Source organism: Palaemon carinicauda, unplaced genomic scaffold, assembly GCF_036898095.1.
Source record: "Palaemon carinicauda isolate YSFRI2023 unplaced genomic scaffold, ASM3689809v2 scaffold14, whole genome shotgun sequence".
Lineage (NCBI taxonomy): Eukaryota > Metazoa > Arthropoda > Malacostraca > Decapoda > Palaemonidae > Palaemon > Palaemon carinicauda.
The window spans coordinates 511330-528946 of record NW_027168926.1 but is presented as its reverse complement, the minus strand read 5'-3'; the positions used below and the strand labels follow the sequence as shown (position 1 = coordinate 528946).

Sequence of the window (17617 nt, the reverse complement as noted above, 5' to 3'; positions counted from 1 at the left end):
CTGCTTCCTCCGGTGCCTTAGATGACCGCGGAGGTAGCAGCAGTAGGGGATTCAGCATTATGAAGCTTCATCTGTGGTGGATAATGTGGGAGGTTGGGCTGTGGCACCCTAGCAGTACCAGCTGAACTCGGCTGAGTCCCTGGTTAGGCTGGAGGAACGTAGAGAGGAGAGGTCCCCTTTTTGTTTTGTTTCTTTGTTGATGTCGGCTACCCCTCAAAATTGGGGGAAGTGCCTTGATATATGGATGGATGGATTTTGAAATAAATAACTTATTTTATTTGTATAGTATGTGTTTCCTGTCATAAGGTTTGTTTCCTCAGCCATATTTGATGTTATTAATTTTTTTTTTTAAATCTTACCTGAAGTTTTAGCTATTCAAAATTCTTTTAGGTAAATCTGTAAACTTCAGGCTACAGAGGGAGCGGAGTCGACAAACTGACGATAAAGTGATAGGGAAGTACTGAGGTTCTTGCTGGGTCCCCTTGCCAGAATAAAATTAAGGGGTGGTGCCCAGTGCCCATTTTCCTTTTTTTTTTACCTTCGCCCAGATCTCTGGGGCCTTTCACAGTTCTTTTGTGTATTGTGGTGTTCAAGTGTGGTCGGCATACGGACATTGGGTAGTCTGCATGCTATGTCTGGCCACAGTCTACAAACCACTACAAGGGCGGGAGGGAGAGTATGACACTGAACAGTTCGAAGGAGCAATGAAGTGTGTATATTCTTGCAGGAGGACGGCTCCGACGAGAAGAAGTCTCTTTGTGCTCTGAGGAGAGATGGGAGCTGTTCCATGACACTGGGAGGCGTAATCTCTTTGTGTAAGGCATCTCAGGAGACTGAGAGAAATTGCTTCGACGAAAATCCTTGAGGATCAGGCTGGTCTCGGCGAGGTGGACGATCTTGGTGATTGGACTGTCAATAGGATGTAATTTGTTGATGGGAAAGGACAGGTGACTGATCCATATAATGCTTAGACACGCTAGCATCTGGGTCATGAAAAGTTGGAGGTCAAGGGTCTTATCACTTGTCCTATTGCGTATTCACGCATGACCCAGTGCTTGGTCATGAGGTGACTGATCGTTCAGTTATGGATCGTATGGGGACTGGGAGCGTGAAGGTCTGGAATGCCAGGACCACTTGACTTTGGAAAACCAGATCGCATAGATTTGCTACAGACAATTTCAAGCCCGAAGGGGATCGTGTAGGTGTTGGTGATGGTGTGTATACAAGTGATTGTGAGACTGAAGGTGATCATGTGCATGAAGGTACTTGTGTGCATGGCGTAGATCGAGGAGGTTACCGTGCTCACGATGCACAAGGATATCGTGGCACTCGTGTGTATCGGCGACCATCTCTGGGAGAAGGTGGAGGACGAGAACCTTGATTTGATATTACTTCTTCACTCGTGCCTGAGGAAGATTCGCTGTGCTCGGAGGAGTAGAGCTGAAGTCTCAGCACCTCCGGCAGATCTCTTCGGGGAAGCTTTTGATGTTTGTGCATGTGACGAGGGGTTTACAGAAGCATCTCAGGGCTGGCAAGAGATGAGAGTGATGCTCTAAATCCTGACCATCAGTGCTAAGGCAGAGATAGAGCACTGATAGCAGGTGTGTCTGATCACGTCTCTCCTCTGCAGTTGGTACAGCCAAAGAAGAGGGAGCAACCAGGAAGTCTTCTGGGTATCTGGAATAGCCAGTGCTTCAAAAGGCTTCTCTGCTGGCAAAGAACCATCAATACCTTACGAAGACCGCAAATTACTATCGCGGTCGATGCAAGAATCGTATACAGTAAGTACAGCGATAAAAGTATTTTGAAATTAAGACAAGGATTATCATCTTCGTGGTGGAAGGCACTACTACTGTCTCACTTAAAGGACTCCCAGATCCTGGGGTAGGAACTCTCTACCCCTTCCAAAATGCACAGAGACACAGAGGGCATCATATCCGAAGCTGGGATATAGTAGCTGAAGTGCTGCTTCGTCAATTGGTAAATTCTAATGTCTGCGCAAGGATCTAACTTCCAATAGATACAATTACAGTAAAATGAATGCATATTAATATTAGGAAAACATCATATCTCTTCCAAGAGAACAATCCAGCTAGTGTTTGGACAAAGATTTCATCACCTTTATTACTGTCGGAAGCAACTGATCTTCAATGAAAATCCTTTTCTTTCTGGAAGTGTGCCTGTGCACGCCACGCCTTTACTAAGACGTGGCCCACATTGGGTCCAGAATGCACCCAAAGACTTGCTCTAGAAGCTTCTTTGGCATGATCAAAGTGGGAGCCTTAAAGGAAAAAAAAACGGGGAGAAGGATAAAAAAAAAACTCCTCATATGATAATTTTGATTAGCTCCACCCACGCATGGGTATATTAGCATAGAGGAACAAGATAGAGAACATTAAGAAATCCAGAGGGCAGACATAGTTAGCTTTCCAGTAACAGTCTTCCCCTTCAGTTCAAAAAACAAATACCTATCTCAAATATTTTTGTCAAATCAGAGACCAAGAGAGCAGCTATCCCATGAGCAACGATATCAAGCCTAACGTCACCGCGTCAGCAACATTTCGGCAACTGAAGATAACTCGTCAACTCTCCATTCAAGTATTTCATTTCTATATGTTCCACCTCGTTCCACACTTTCTTCAATTTCTTGAATTAAACCTAATCCTGTGAGTATAATGGTGAAGCAACACTTATTTAATTTGTAAATAAGTTTGAAAATAAATAAGTTGTGTTTTTTCTCATGCGTTTCTTTTTAAATTTGTGTCCCATATTTCAATTGCTGTTGTCAAATCTTTTTTGTGGTAGAGTTTGAAAGAACCAGCAACAATTCTGAGATTATAATATTTAACAACAAACAATACAGTATGGACAACCACACTGAAGAGAGAAATAAAATGACAAAATCTTTAAAAGTAATTTGTATTTTTTCCAATTATACATATCCAAGTCCTTTACTATAAAACACAATAAAAGTGTAACCAGGAACATGGTAGTTAAAACTTTGCCGAGGTGTAAAAAAACAACTAGGTAGTTACCTGTCGGCAGCAAGGAGGCAACCAGCCCCCTGCCAGCTCACATCTACTCACTTTGATTGCACCAAGGACTTACTCGGGGGTTGGTGTTGGCGGGAAAGTTTGAGTAAAGGACCCGGGTTTGTATAATTAGGAAAAACATAAATTAGTCGTAAATATTTCTTCGTTACTGTGTGAATACGAACTGTCATCCTTTACGATGGCACACTCAATTTTAAATGGGTGGAAGTACCCTTCCCAACTGGCTGGAACTTTATCCAAGAACTCTGGGTTCCTTACACCTCGTGAATCAAAACAAGTTTGTGGAGAATCACGGCCCATGCCTCAAAGCAGTTAAGCTTGAGAGAGAAAACTCTATGCTGTAGTCCTGGCAAAAGGAACGGGTTCGACGAAAGGTATTTTATAAATTACTAAGTTTGCCTCGATACATGACACTTCCCCTCGCAAGAAGTGTGGGGAAAAGACTCCCTCGTCTTTACACACAAGGTAGCTGAAAGCTCAGTGATCTTACTTCCACTTCAAGTCAAGTCCTGCTGGCGAGGCTTATGAAGCCGTACCCCAAGAGAAGGGAAGATCAACTTGCTTAAATAATTCACTTCCTTTGTTTTCTTTCATTGATGTATAATATTTTGTATAATATAAAATATATGAAACCTATTATTATATGTATTTTTCTAAAGAGAACTGAAAAGGCCAGTCAATCATTACTTTCATCCCAGACTTTCTTGTAACCTTAGCTCTCGACCTAAAGTTACTTGTTCTGTCAGAGGAGCTGATGTAGCTAGACCAGCAGCTGAGCAGCTACGACAGGTCCTATTGTAAGGGTGTTCAAGGACCCATGGGTCACATCCAGCAGGTAATGGTCTGGGGAGGCTGTCTGTCGTTTTCAGACACCTGCCCAAAGAACTTGAGCCACAGAGAAGAGCTAGCACCTACGATGTCATGAGCTTTAACCCAAAACCATCTCGGGATGGGGATAAGGATCTATAGTACAGATAATCTTCCTGAGTCGGAAGGAAATGGTGTTTTTAGATATTTTCATCTTTCTCCCTGTGTTGACAAATAGGCGCTACAGGTGTTGTTGTTTGACTTACCTAGTACTAAGACCTTAATGCTCTTGCAGGACAAAGCTAGAATCTTCGGTTAACTAACTAACTTACAAACTGAAACGATAAAAATCTGGGGTCGCTAGACGAGGGGATCTGGGTCTTAGTAACGAACAAAGGGGCAAAGTTGAGAGAAACCTCCCTCCACCCCCCTTGAATGGGTGACATTGAATAAGAGCCCGTGAAGTTCAATGACCCCCTTAGCCGAGCCTAAATCGAGAAGAAACACCACTTTCGACATAAGGTCCCTGTCAGGCTAGCCTCAACAGTTCATGGGGTACCCCCTTCAAGGAACGCAAGACTTTGACAACGTTCCAGGATGGCAAATTCCCTTCAACTGAAGGACAGGACTGCTCATAGCTGCGTATGAGCATTGAGAGTTCCTCAGAAGAAGAAATGTCTAACACCTTAAGTCTAAAGACTTGGCTCAAGGTTGAAGATTACACTTTTACCAAAGAAATAGAGCAGAGTTTCTCCTTGTGGAGGTTCTGTAGTACATAAAATCAGAAATTAATATGACAGAGGCTGCGAAAGGAGACACACCCCTTGTACGACAGCAACCACAGAAGGTGGCTCATTTAGGCTGGTAGACCACTGTTAAGGATGTACGGAGGTAACCCGACATCTGGTGTGCTGCTTTTTGAGAAAAGCCTTTCTCTGAGGAGATACTGGATAACCTTCAAGCATGAAATAGTAGGGATTTCAGTGCCCTGTGGTTGATGAAAGTCTGGGAGTTGAGGAAGTTCACTCGGAGTCTCTGACAACAGCAGCAGAGGATCTGAGTACCACTCTATGTGCATCCACTTTGGAGCTATGAGGGTCATGCGCTTATTCCAAGATGCTTGAACAATGTTAATTACTTTACTGAGAAGGCAGAATTGAAGAAAAGCATTGTAGTAGATGTTGTACCGTGAGTGTTAAAATGTGTCCACAAACACTACAGCTGGATCCGGAACAGGAGAGTAGTAATAAGAACCTTGTTTGTTCAAAGCTGTTACAAACAGTTCTATTGACAGTGAATCCCACCAAAAGGATTTCCATCGCTATCCGAGGACATAATGCCCATTCTGCACAAACGATCTGCATCCTCCTGCTCAACTTGTCCGCTATGACATTCTTCCTTCCCGGAATGAACTGGGCGATAGAGATATCGAGTTGGCTTCTACCCACCAGAGTTCTTACAGCTAGTTGAAAACAATTAGAGGGACCTTGTTCCTTAATGCTTGAGGCTGTAGGACACTACAGAGGCGCTGTTGCTCATCAACACTGCCGAGTGTCCTTTTAGAAGAGGGAAAAACTCCTGAAGAGCCACCCAGGCTGCCCTCAGTTCCAATAAACTGATGAGGGCTTGTCTCTCTTGCTCCGACCATGCCCCTGATACCATGCAATAACCTAGGTGAGTTCCCAACAGGTGAAACTCAGGAGCAGAAATTGAGAGCTCTGTTCCTCTTTGAAGATTAGACTCTAGCAGCCACCACTCGAGATCTCCTCTGGAAGTCTCCCTGACTTCCACCAGAGACATAAGATTGTCGAGATATTGCAACCATGATGACTTCAGCCACCACAGAAGGGATCTTAAGTGGAGTCTGCCTCTGGGAGCCAAATGCTCCTGAGACGTCTGATGACCAATGATTTTCTGTTGAGTGATGAGCTGGCAGACATGGTTGGTGTAGGAAGGGAAGAGCTAACTCTCTTAGTCGTGATATCTTGTCCTGTGATGGAAAACTTTCCCTTGAATAGTATTTAGATCCATCCCTGAGTAAACCAGCCTCTGAGTGAGATGAGGACAGACTTCTCTTGATTTATCAAAATCCCAAGATATTGATAATTGTCGAAGATTTCTTTTGATTCTGCTAAAATCAATCAGTTGTCTAGGTACAAAAGAAACCAGATCTTGTTGATGTGGGTCCAGGAAGATATGAGTTTGAACACCCTCGCGAAGACCCGCAGAGCTATCGACAGATCGAAGCAGGGGACCTTGAACTGGAAGACTTTCCTGTCGACTATGTCTCAAAGATACTTCTGCGGCGATGGGTAAACTTATACAGTATCTGGAAGTAGGCATCCTATAAGTACAATGTTATCAGGAAGTCCCACGGTCTTATAGAAAGGATAACTATAACTGGTGTTTCCATCCAACACGTGGTCTGATGGATGAACTCGTTCAAAGCCAAGAGATCAATGATAGGTTCCCGTCTCCAGATGCCTTTTATACACAAAAGTTGACTGAAGAAGCTGGGTAACCCATCGCCAAACTCACGCAAGGCAAGGCGTTCTTCTCTTACATCTTGGATATCTCTTGATGAAGGGCTAGATGGTCTACCGATCCCCAACAGTAAGATGATGTTGACGCCAGAGGAGGAATCAGAGGGGGGGGGAGACCTGGTGAATGGATGGAGGTACCTTGAGCGATAACCCTGAAGAGTCCACCACCGTTTCCAATTCTTTGTAGGCATCCCCCCTAGTGCATACGATTTCCCCTACCTCTTCCCCTGCCTCGGCTGCGTCCCTGGGACTGACGAGAGGGAAATGACAGAGAGAGCTCCTCGAGGATGGGTTGAGACTGGAGACCTCCTTTCTTTGAGGACTGAGGACTGACCCTATTGCTTCAATTGTCCTGAGGTGGATGACTGTGGTGCCAAATAGGAATACAGCCCTCTGCATTTACGAGTCATGCATTCCCTGTCTCCAGTCCTTTGTTGTTGCTGTGTTGTCCTCTGGAGGGAAAAACGATCGTCTTCAAGGAGGCGTTTAGAAGATCCAGCTTCTCCCATCAACCGATATGCTTATGCATCCTGGAAGTCATGAACTCACAGCGTTTTAGCACTCGGTTTGTCCACTGGTCGGTGGCCTGGTGCATAAGATGTAGTACTTGACCGTCCTGGCATCTCGCAAAACAATACCTTTCAACACAGGCTTCTTTCCCGGGTTAACTAAGTCCTCCGTGTCTGAGAGGTAACCAACTGCACCACACCAGTGATCAAACCAGGAAGTGGCTTGAAGGGTGTTCATTACAATGACTTCCATTGCAAGTGCCTACGACTGCGGAAAAGAAACCTTTCGAAGAGCAGCCCGGAGTAATGACGGCAATCTGGGGGTCAAGAGCTAATGGCTATGGTAATGGAGATAGGGACCAAACGAGAAGCTGCCGGAGGGGGACAACTAACAGCTGTTCTTGCAAAGGCATGATATCCGGTGCAGGTCATTTAGAATCCAGGAACCACTGAAGGTTATCTTCCGACAGGGATCCCTGAATGCCCAACGCTAGCCAATAGGATAAGCCTTCTGTGAAAGAGAAATAGCAGACTCCTCCTGAGGAGGAGGATCCTCCGTTTCACTAGGGCCGCCTACACCCTCTTGCCAGTCTTAATCGAGTCGTAGCCCAAAAGAGACTAGTAAAAAAGTCAAAATGTTAAGTTCTAGGCGAAGAAAATGAAAGCCTGAATTTCTTTGATTTCGAGGAGGACCTCGAAGGTGAGGAATCCCTGTTAGGCTTTTAATCTTCCTCCTGTCAAACTTCACCCACTCGGAAGGCAGACATTCCCTACACTCAACACAAGGGGAGTCCTCCGCACAGTTGTGGCATCTGCAAGGCCAGCAACTGTATGAGGATCTATCTCACCCCCACTTATAAAAGTACCGAAGATCTTCGGCGATACTCCTGGGCACGTCCGCATACCAGACCTAAACAGAAGCAATCATGAAAAGAGAAAGCAAAAATAAAGATTAAAAAAATCTTCCAAAAGTTCCACACCATGAGCGTATGTCTATACTCTCCCTAAGCTGAAATCAAAAGTGAGTACAGTGATGCCTCAGGATACGAAATTAATCCGTTCAGGATGCGGTTTCGTATCCTGATATTTTCGTATCCTGAGTCGCGTTTTACATGTAAATAGCCTAATCCGTTCCAAGCCTTATAAAAAGTCACCTTTTCTTTCATAAACACGCTAAACTGTAGTAATAAACATGCATTGCAGCCATTTCTATCATTCAATAATTAACACAACCGTTAAAAACAGCCTAATCCATTCCAGAAACCACTATGAGATTATTCAATAATGTAGTTATAGCCAAGTTATCCCCCCCCCAAGCCCAAAGAAAACGGTCCGTTTTCTTTACTACGGTACGTACTGTATAAAAGTTACGGTACTGTATGTACGTAAAGCATTTAGATCAGTGAAGGTGTATTGTTACCTGTACGTACACCTAAATTAATGATTGATACCTGTACACTCTGAAAAAAAGGTTACAGTTAATTAGTGTAGCAAAAAAGTTGAAACTTACCTTTTGATTGAGACGATGTCCGATAGCGAAGTCGCGGCAGAGGAGGATGGCATAAGGCAGAAAACGTAACAAGTGACAGACTACGTACAGTAATTTACACACTTAACACATTAACACTTAAACTTTACGAAATAAAAAAATGGCAGAAATAATTAACACTTAACATTACGTATGGAAAACTATAAAATGAAAGAAAAAAATTACTTTAACACTTAACGGCAACATAAAACTTAAAATTGAATTTTTTTTTTTTTGCTTTTTTATAACTTTACGTTTTTCTTATTTTCTAAATCTCTTCTACTTCTTCATCACTTTCTTTTTTCTGTTTCTTTTCTTTACTTTCACCTTCTACTTCTTCATCTCTCTTTTTTCTGTTTCTTTTCTTTACTTTCACCTTCGTCTTGGCCTAATAATACCGCTGGCCTCTTTAATAAGAAACTATCCATTGAAACTTGTTTCTGCCTACTTTTCAACACATTTCTAAAATGCGTTAGGCAAACGTCATTGCAGTGTTGAAGCGCACGGTTGGTATAAACTTTTTCTGGATGTTCCTTTTCGACGTAGTCTGCCATTTTATGGAAACATGCAAGAATTTCCTTAATGTCTGCCATTTTCAAAGGTGCAACATCCTCCTCATCACCGCTAGAGAACTGCTCTTGAACATCACTCACTTGCATCGTCTCCAACTCCTTCAAGTCATCCGTCGTCAACTCATCGTGGTGCTCCTCAATAAGTTCATCGATATCTTCCGCGCTAACTTCCAGCCCCATGGACGTACCAAGATGTACGATGTCAGCCACCTCAGACTGCTGAATTGGTTCAGGATCGTCAACGATCTCGGCTTCTCCTCCAGGCTTCCCGAACCCCTCGAAGTCTCGTGCAGAGACAGCATCAGGCCACAGCTTCCTCCAAGATGAGTTTAGGGTACACCTCGAAACTTCCTGCCAAGCGAGATCGATGAGTTTGAGGCATATCACGATGTTGAAGTGATCTTTCCAAAATTCACGCAGAGTGAGGTTTGTACTCTCTGTGACTTGGAAACATCTCTTGAAGAGATGCTTCGTGTACAATTTTTTAAAATTAGAAATAACTTGCTGGTCCATGGGCTGGAGGAGAGGGGTGGTGTTAGGCGGTAGATACAGGACCTTTATGAAGGAATACTCGGCCAGAAGATATTCCTCGAGGCCAGGAGGGTGAGCTGGAGCATTGTCCAACACCAGCAGACATTTCATAGGGAGGCGCTTTTCTTCCAAATATTTTCGGACAGTCGGACCGAAGCAGACATTCACCCAATCAATGAACAGTTGCCTCGTTACCCAGGCTTTTGCATTCGCCTTCCACATCACGGGAAGGTTCTCCTTAATGACTTTGTGGGCTTTGAAGGCTCGGGGATTTTCTGAATGGTACACCAGCAGGGGCTTTATCTTGCAGTCCCCACTGGCGTTTGCACAAAAAGCAAGGGTAAGCCTGTCCTTCATAGGCTTATGTCCGGGTAGCCTCTTCTCCTCCGCCGTGATGAATGTCCGACGAGGCATTTTCTTCCAGAAAAGCCCAGTTTCGTCGCAATTGAAAACTTGCTGCGAACTGTAGCCTTCCTGCAGAGTCAACTCGTCGAACGTTTTAACAAAGGCTTCGGCAGCCTTCGTGTCCGAGCTGGCTGCCTCCCCATGCCGTACCACTGAATGGATGCCAGTCCTTTTCTTGAACTTCTCGAACCACCCACGAGAAGCCTTAAACTCTGGGGGTTCCTGTTGGGATGTTCCTTCTCCTGCTCCTTCTTCGGCCTGAGCACGCACGAGATCACCGAAAATGGCGGAGGCCTTCTGGCAAATTGTAGTCTCAGTGATGGTGTCTCCTGAGATCTCTTTGTCCTTGATCCACACAAGAAGCAGCCTCTCCATCTCGTCATGCACATGCGTTCTCTTGTTGGAGGAAATAGTGACGCCCTTAGAAGGTGTTGCTGCTTTGATGGTCGCCTTCTGCTTCAGGATGGTGCCTATCGTAGACGGATTCCGGCCATACTCCTTGGCGATCGCACTTAAACGCATGCCAGACTCGTACTTTTTAATGATTTCAAGTTTTGTCTCCATCGAGAGCATCGTCTTCTTCTTCTTTCCTTCGGCAACATTCTTGGGACCCATGGCTACAGTAATACGTAATATAATACACTACGTAACGTTATATACAGTCTATGTATAGTAAACACTAATACAGTACAGTGCACAGTAACGAATGTTTATTAACGATAACACGTGGCGTACGAATGTACTGTATATTAACACTAAGTCAAACAAGCGAAAGCACACAACACAATGTCTGTTAACGATACCGCGGTCGGAACGAAAAGAGAGAGAGAGAGATGAACGCCCGTGCGTAGGCAAGCTGGGATAGTTGCCGACCAATAGGAGAGCAGGATCTTATGGCGTCAGCTAGCGTCTGAGTAGGGAGATAACCAATGGGTGAGCGGGAGGCTGTAAGTGAGTCTACCCAAGTTCAAAGTCTGGCGGCGCGCGCTTTTTAAAATTACTCTCGGCGAAGAGTTGGGATCTTGTAAGGTTTTCGTATCCTGAAATTTTATCCGTATCCTGGGGCATAAAAATCTTCGAATCACTTTTCGCATCCTGAATTTTTCGTAAGCAGAAACTTTCGTATCCAGAGGTATCACTGTAGCTGTGAGCCGGCAGGGGGGCAATTGCCTCCCGGCTGCCGACAGGTAATTAACTACCTGTTTTTAACTGCTATGTTTCAGGTTACACTTTTATCATCCCCTATAATAAAGGGCGATGGTTTGTATTTACCTATGAACAAGAAAGCGTTAACCAACCAAAGCAGAGACGTGTCAGTACACCACTGCAGCCGAAGTCAAAGTAGAGATTGTTCCACAGGTCAGGTGGGCGGGGCAACTGAGGTCACACTCCTATTTGAGGTCTCAGGTTTCTTTTACATGTATGGAAAAATTTATAACAAACTTGAGTAAGAAGAAAGTCCCATGACTCACACCCCCCAGGTAGGTGGCTCTCCCTCGCCAACCTGCCGTTACCTACCTCGTCGTCGATTCAAAGGCTCACTTACTTTCTCAATCATCGTGAACGAATCCTGGAATTCCTGAATTATGGCGAGGAGCTTGCGGCATTTCCGGGCCACGTCGTCATCGCTCATGACGACACCGACCATGTCTCCCAGGTCGGACATGTCGAGACCGCTTGTGAAGAGCCGCCCCGAGCCGCTAAGTACCACCGCCCTGCAATCGGGGTCAACAGCCAGTTGGCTGAAGCAAGCGCCAATATCCCTGCAAAATGAAAATCATCAGATAAAGAGAACTGAATTGTGTGTGAGAGAGAGAGAGAGAGAGAGAGAGAGAGAGAGAGAGAGAGAGAGAGAGAGAGAGAGAGAGAGAAATAGTAGGGCATCCCCCCTCACCTACATTTTACCAGTTTCTAGTTTGTGATAAAAGTCTCTTCATAGATTAGGTACTCCATTTTACAGTACTTTTCATTTCTTTTTCATGTTTAATAAGAGACTAAAACTTTTACACACCCACAAAAAAAAAGATAAAGTTTGGTGGGACAGGGCTAAAGGGCAATGTAGTACAGGCTGAGGGACAGGGCCCACTGTAAGCAGTATCCACTCAACATCTCCACCGCCCCACACCTACTTCCAAAGGGTCGAGTTCATGGCATTCAGGTTATCTGGCCGATTCATCTCCACGTGATAGACGTTCTCCCTCGGCGACGTCACCGCCAGCGTTTCAAAGGAGTAGCCTTTGCTCGAAGTCGAGCACATTGCCCGAACGACGGCAGACGGGCGGGGGACAGCTCTCCGTGCTTGGCTCATCATTGTCAGACCTGGAAAAATAAATATGTCCGTTATACTGCTTTCATGCTGCTTTTCTCTACATGAATAACTTTCATAAAGTTCTTTGGTATTTAGATTTTCCATTTTAGTTTCAATTTCACTTGAAGTTTATCTTCTAATCAGTTGACTTAGGGATAGAATACCATGATCCAATTTTGTTGACTACCTGTAACGACTTGACCAATAAAGGGGCAATGAGCCTTGAAAAGGGGAGACAAGTATTGATAATCTTAATTGGGGAATCCAAAATCTAAGGAAACCAGTCCCAAGGCTTTGCTTGTGCTTCTGTTCGACAATGCAGTAATACCTCGTCATATCAAAGTTCATTGATAGCACCCTAACCACTGTACTGTATACCACATGTTTCTGTGGCTTATACAATTACACTTGCTTTTTAGATTTTAATTATTTCAGTGATAAAAACAAGAAGAGTTTTTGAAAGCTTAGATACATAAAAGAATTTTGAAAACTATGCTATTTCTATCATAAAATACACTCACTAGGATAATTCATCTAGCCCTAAATTTCCAAAAACACCCCAAAAATATGACAAATTCGAAGATAATTTGTATTTTTCCTAACCATACAAACCTTAGCTATTTACAAAGGGTATTACTTTTAGCGCAGCTGAAATGACGAGCCAATAGTTTTTAACGAGGGTAAATTACCCCCGCGCTAGTTAGCGGGGGGTGAGGAAGGGTAGCTTGCTACCCTTCCCCCCTCCACACACCGGTGACTTGCTTCACTTCACTTAGAGGTAGGACTTGACTTGGGGGTCAGGGATGGCGGACACATGTGTGTAAATAGCTAAGGTTTGTATGGTTAGGAAAAATACAAATTATCTTCGAATTTGTCACTTGTTCCGTAACCGAAATACAAACCACGCTATTTACAAAGGGTGACTTACCCCTTAGGAAGGGTGGAAAGTCCCCAGCCTTACTGACTTCAGCTTGCCCGGGGGCTCGATCCCTCAGTGAGCAGCACTAGCGAGAGGGAGCCCCTGTACCTCACAGGTTCCTAGCATCGCTAGGAACGAGTGGCCTACATAAGCAATGTGAGGAGGAGAGTGTGACTCGTCCTATGAAGTTGACCTTGAGACCTTCAGATAGGAATTCTAGGATAGGACGTTCCCCATACCACCCCGTCAGGGTATGGGAGACGCAACAGTATTAAGCATAATACTAGGAGCACAAAGAAGCATGGGTTACCTGCAGAGGTCGAGGTCAGCTATGCGAGGACCAGGATGCTGCTTCCCCAAGAGAGGGGAGAATGAAGAAAGAAGTAAGGGTCAGACATACTCTTTCATTCACGCAGACTAAGACCGGGTAAATACGCCCTCAACCTACATACTTCTACTTGTCCAAAAAGGAGCCTGAGGATAGACCAGTTGTTGTGCAGCCACCACAGGGCCAATAGAGAACGTATCGAGGCTCCTGTGGGTCACGTCTTGCAGGTAGTGGGCTGTGAAGGTCGTTTGACGCTTCCAGACCCCAGCTTGAAGTACCTGCGTCACAGAGAAGTTTCTCTTGAAGGCCAGGGATTTAGCAATACCCCTGACATCGTGGGCCCGAGGGCGACGTGACGGAGGAGGGTCAGGATTCAGGGCATGGTGGATAACCCTTCAAATCCAAGCTGAGATGGTGTTCCTGGTGACCCTCCTCTTTGTCCTGCCTGTGCTCACAAACAAAGCTCGCACATGAGGACGGACTGCAGCCGTTCTCTTCAAGTAGTACCTCAGACACCTCACTGGGCATAGTAGCAGCTGGTCTGGGTCATTTGTTACAGAACGGAGACTCGCGATCCTGAAAGAGTCGAACCGAGGATCCGGCACTCCAGGATTCTGAGTCTTGGCCACAAACTCAGGGACGAACCTGAACGTTACCTCCCCCCATCCCCTTGAATGGGCGATGTCGTACGAGAGACCATGAAGTTCACTAACTCGCTTGGCCGAGGCCAAGGCGAGTAGGAAAGCCGTCTTCCAAGACAGGTGGCGATCGGAGGCCTGGCGTAATGGCTTGAAGGGAGGTCTCTTGAGCGACCTGAGGACTCGAACCACGTTCCAAGGAGGGGGTCTCACTTCCGACTGGGGGCAGGTAAGCTCATAGCTACGTATGAGTAAAGAGAGTTCTAGCGACGAAGAAATATCCACGCCCTTCAATCTGAAGGCCAAGCTTAAGGCTGAGCGATAGCCTTTCACCACCGAGACAAAAAGGCGCATTTCTTCTCGCAAATACACAAGGAAGTCCGCTATTGCTGGAATAGTGGCATCGAGTGGAGAGATACCCCTTCCACGACACCAACCACAAAAGACTCTCCACTTCGCTTGGTAGACTCCCTCAGAGGACCTTCACAGGTGCCGAGACATTCTCTCCGCAACCTGTTGCGAAAAGCCTCTCTCCGCGAGGAGACGCTGGATAGTCTCCAGGCGTGAAGCCGAAGCGAGGCTACGGCCCTGTGAGGAACACCGGAGTGGGGTTGTCCGAGAAGCTCGTGTCGTGGAGGAAGCTCCCTTGGGAGTTCCGTCAGGAGTTGCAGAAGGTCCGGAAACCATTCCGCGTGATGCCATAGCGGAGCTACTAGAGTCATGGAACAGTTGACCGATAGTCTGGTCCTGTTGAGCACCCTTCTCATCAGACAGAATAGTGGGAAGGCGTACACGTCGATGTTGTCCCACCGTTGCTGGAAAGCATCTTGCCAGAGTGCCTTGGGGTCTGGGACTGGTGAGCAGTACAGGGGCAGCTTGAAGTTCAAGGCTGTCGCGAACAAGTCCACCGTCGGGGAACCCCACAAAGTCAGGACTTTGTTGGCTATCTGAGGATCCAAAGACCACTCGGTAATCACTATCTGCGAAGCCCTGCTCAGACTGTCGGCGAGCACATTCCTCTTGCCAGGAATGAAGCGAGCTGATAGTGTTATCGAGTGGGTTTCGGTCCCCCTCAGAGTCTCTACTGCAAGATGGGATAGCTGTTGCAAAAAAGTGCCTCCCTGCTTGTTGATATAAGCCACTACCGTGGTGTTGTCGCTCATCACCACCACGGAGTGACCCGCCAGGGACCGTTGGAACTGCTGAAGAGCCAGAAAGACGGCCTTCAATTCTAGCAGGTTGACGTGTAGGCACTTTTCTGATTCTGACCAAAGGCCTGAGGCCCTCTGGTTCAGAACGTGCGCCCCCCACCCTTCTTTTGACGCGTCCGAAAACAGAGTCAATTCCGGGGGGAGGACGAGATGACTCACTCCCTTCCGCAGGTTCTCGTCGGCCAGCCACCACCGCAAGTCCGTCTGTTCCAGAGACCCCATTGGGATCAGAATGTCCGGGGAATCGGATCCTTGATTCCACCGGGACTTGAGTCGCCATTGAAGGGATCTCATCCTGAGGCGGCTGTTTGGAACCAGACGGGCCAGGGAGGATAGGTGGCCTAAGAGACGCAACCACGATTGGGCGGGGAGTTCTTTTCGCCTGAGGAAAGGCTTCGCCACCCTCCTCAGCCTTGCTATCCGGTCGTCTGATGGAAAGGCTTTGTGGAGATTGGTGTCTATTAGCATGCCTAGAAAAACCAGTCGTTGGGACGGCTGCAGAGAGGACTTCTCGAGGTTTACCACGATCCCCAGATCCTGGCAAAGATCCAGAAGCCTGTCTCGGTGCCGAAGAAGGGTCGACTCCGAGTCTGCTAGGATCAGCCAGTCGTCTAGGTAACGAAGGAGACGAATGCCGTTCCTGTGCGCCCAAGATGAAATCAGGGTGAACACTCTGGTGAACACCTGAGGAGCTGTGGAGAGACCGAAACACAGCACCTTGAACTGGTAGATCTTGTTGTCTAGGCAGAATCTCAGGTACTTCCTGGAAGATGGATGGATTGGGATCTGGAAGTACGCGTCCTTTAGATCCAGTGTACACATGAAGTCTTGTGGTCTCACCGCAAGTCTGACCGTGTCTGCTGTCTCCATGCTGAACCGGGTTTGTTTGACAAACCTGTTCAGAGCTGAGAGATCGATGACGGGACTCCAGCCTCCAGTAGCCTTCTTTACAAGAAAGAGTCGACTGAAGAAGCCTCGGGAGCCGTCCACGACCTCCTGGAGAGCACCCTTCTCGAACATGGTCTCGACTTCGGCCTGAAGGGCCAGCCCCTTTGCCGATCCCATGGCATAGGAGCTCAACGACACTGGATTCGCTGTCAGGGGAGGTTGAGATGACGTGAACGGGACGCGATAACCTTGGCTGATCACTGAGACCGTCCAAGCATCGGCCCCGTGTTGCTGCCACCTGCGGACGCAACGCTGAAGGCATCCCCCCACAGGTGGACACGCAGGGGGACTGCCAACCCTAGGGCTTGCGGCCGCCACCCCTAGGAGTCTTGCCTCCCCTGGAGGACTTACCGCCCCTCTTGACCTTGGCTGGAAAGGGCTGGGGCTTAGACACCACTTTCTTAGCTGCCGGTGCCTGCTTGGGAGCCTTACGAGGCTGTTGCTGCTGTTGTGGCGGGGCTGGAGGCTTATAGGGCCGAGTTGTAAGGGCCCTGTGGAGGAGGGAGTCCGTGCAGGATTTCCTCCACCTCTCAGCCGTTCGCTCCAAGTCTTGAGGCTCAAACAGGCTCTCCCCCAGAAGGGAAGCATGTCGGAGCCTACACACATCTACGGCGGGGACCTTCGGATGGAATCTCTCGGACACAGCATCGCGACGCTTCAACACCGAGTTGGCCCACAGGGTGGTAACCTGGTGCGCCAAAAACTCGATGGAGAGGGTGCCCGAGAGCAAGAAGGTCTCTAGGGCCTTCCTATTGGTCTCCTTGGACAAGTCCTCCGATCGCAATAGGATACCCAGAGATCCTAGCCAGAAGTCCAGCCACGAAGTGGCCTGCATGGCACACTTAGCGGCCTTCTCGTGGTTAAGGATCTCTGCCGCCGAGAACGACACCTGCCGGGCAGAGAGTTTCTCCAGGGGAACTCCCTTCGCCAGCTCCTCCACAGAGTGATGGAGAGGAAGAGCGAGGTTGTGCTCACCCAGGATCTCGAAATACCTCCTCTGCTAAAGACGAGGAGGAGGGATGAGCTTGTTCCCGGCAGTGGAACGACTGGAGTAGGCAAGAAGCGCGAGCTGAGCGTTGGCCCTAGCTCTGGCACTCTTCAGACCCCGAGACCAGGGCAGAGCCGCACTGGACTTCAGGGCCTTCCGAACGTCAAACACTTCATCCAGAATCGTGTCTTTGCCTTCACGGGGGGCGATGACTGGATCCGTAAGTCTGTTAAGTGTCCTTATCAGGCTTAGGACCTGCCAGAAGGCATGTTTGGACTCTTGCTGTTCTCCTCCCTGCGGGCTGGCAGCTAAGTCTCCTGCCCCAGGAA

At 47.1% G+C, this 17617-nt stretch overlaps 1 protein-coding gene across 1 annotated transcript in view; it reads right to left on the bottom strand.

The window, feature by feature from the left end:
- Nucleotides 1–12264, bottom strand: part of LOC137635548 (delta(3,5)-Delta(2,4)-dienoyl-CoA isomerase, mitochondrial-like) — a 31645-nt gene extending 19381 nt beyond the window's left edge. Inside the window, exons 1-2 of the mRNA XM_068368020.1 lie at nucleotides 12078–12264; nucleotides 11495–11711 (exon numbers count right to left, since the gene is read on the bottom strand). Coding sequence (XP_068224121.1) covers nucleotides 11495–11711; nucleotides 12078–12259 — 399 coding nt within the window. The 5' untranslated portion in view covers nucleotides 12260–12264. The remainder of the gene's footprint in view (nucleotides 1–11494; nucleotides 11712–12077) is intronic.
- Nucleotides 12265–17617: the final 5353 nt, after the last annotated feature.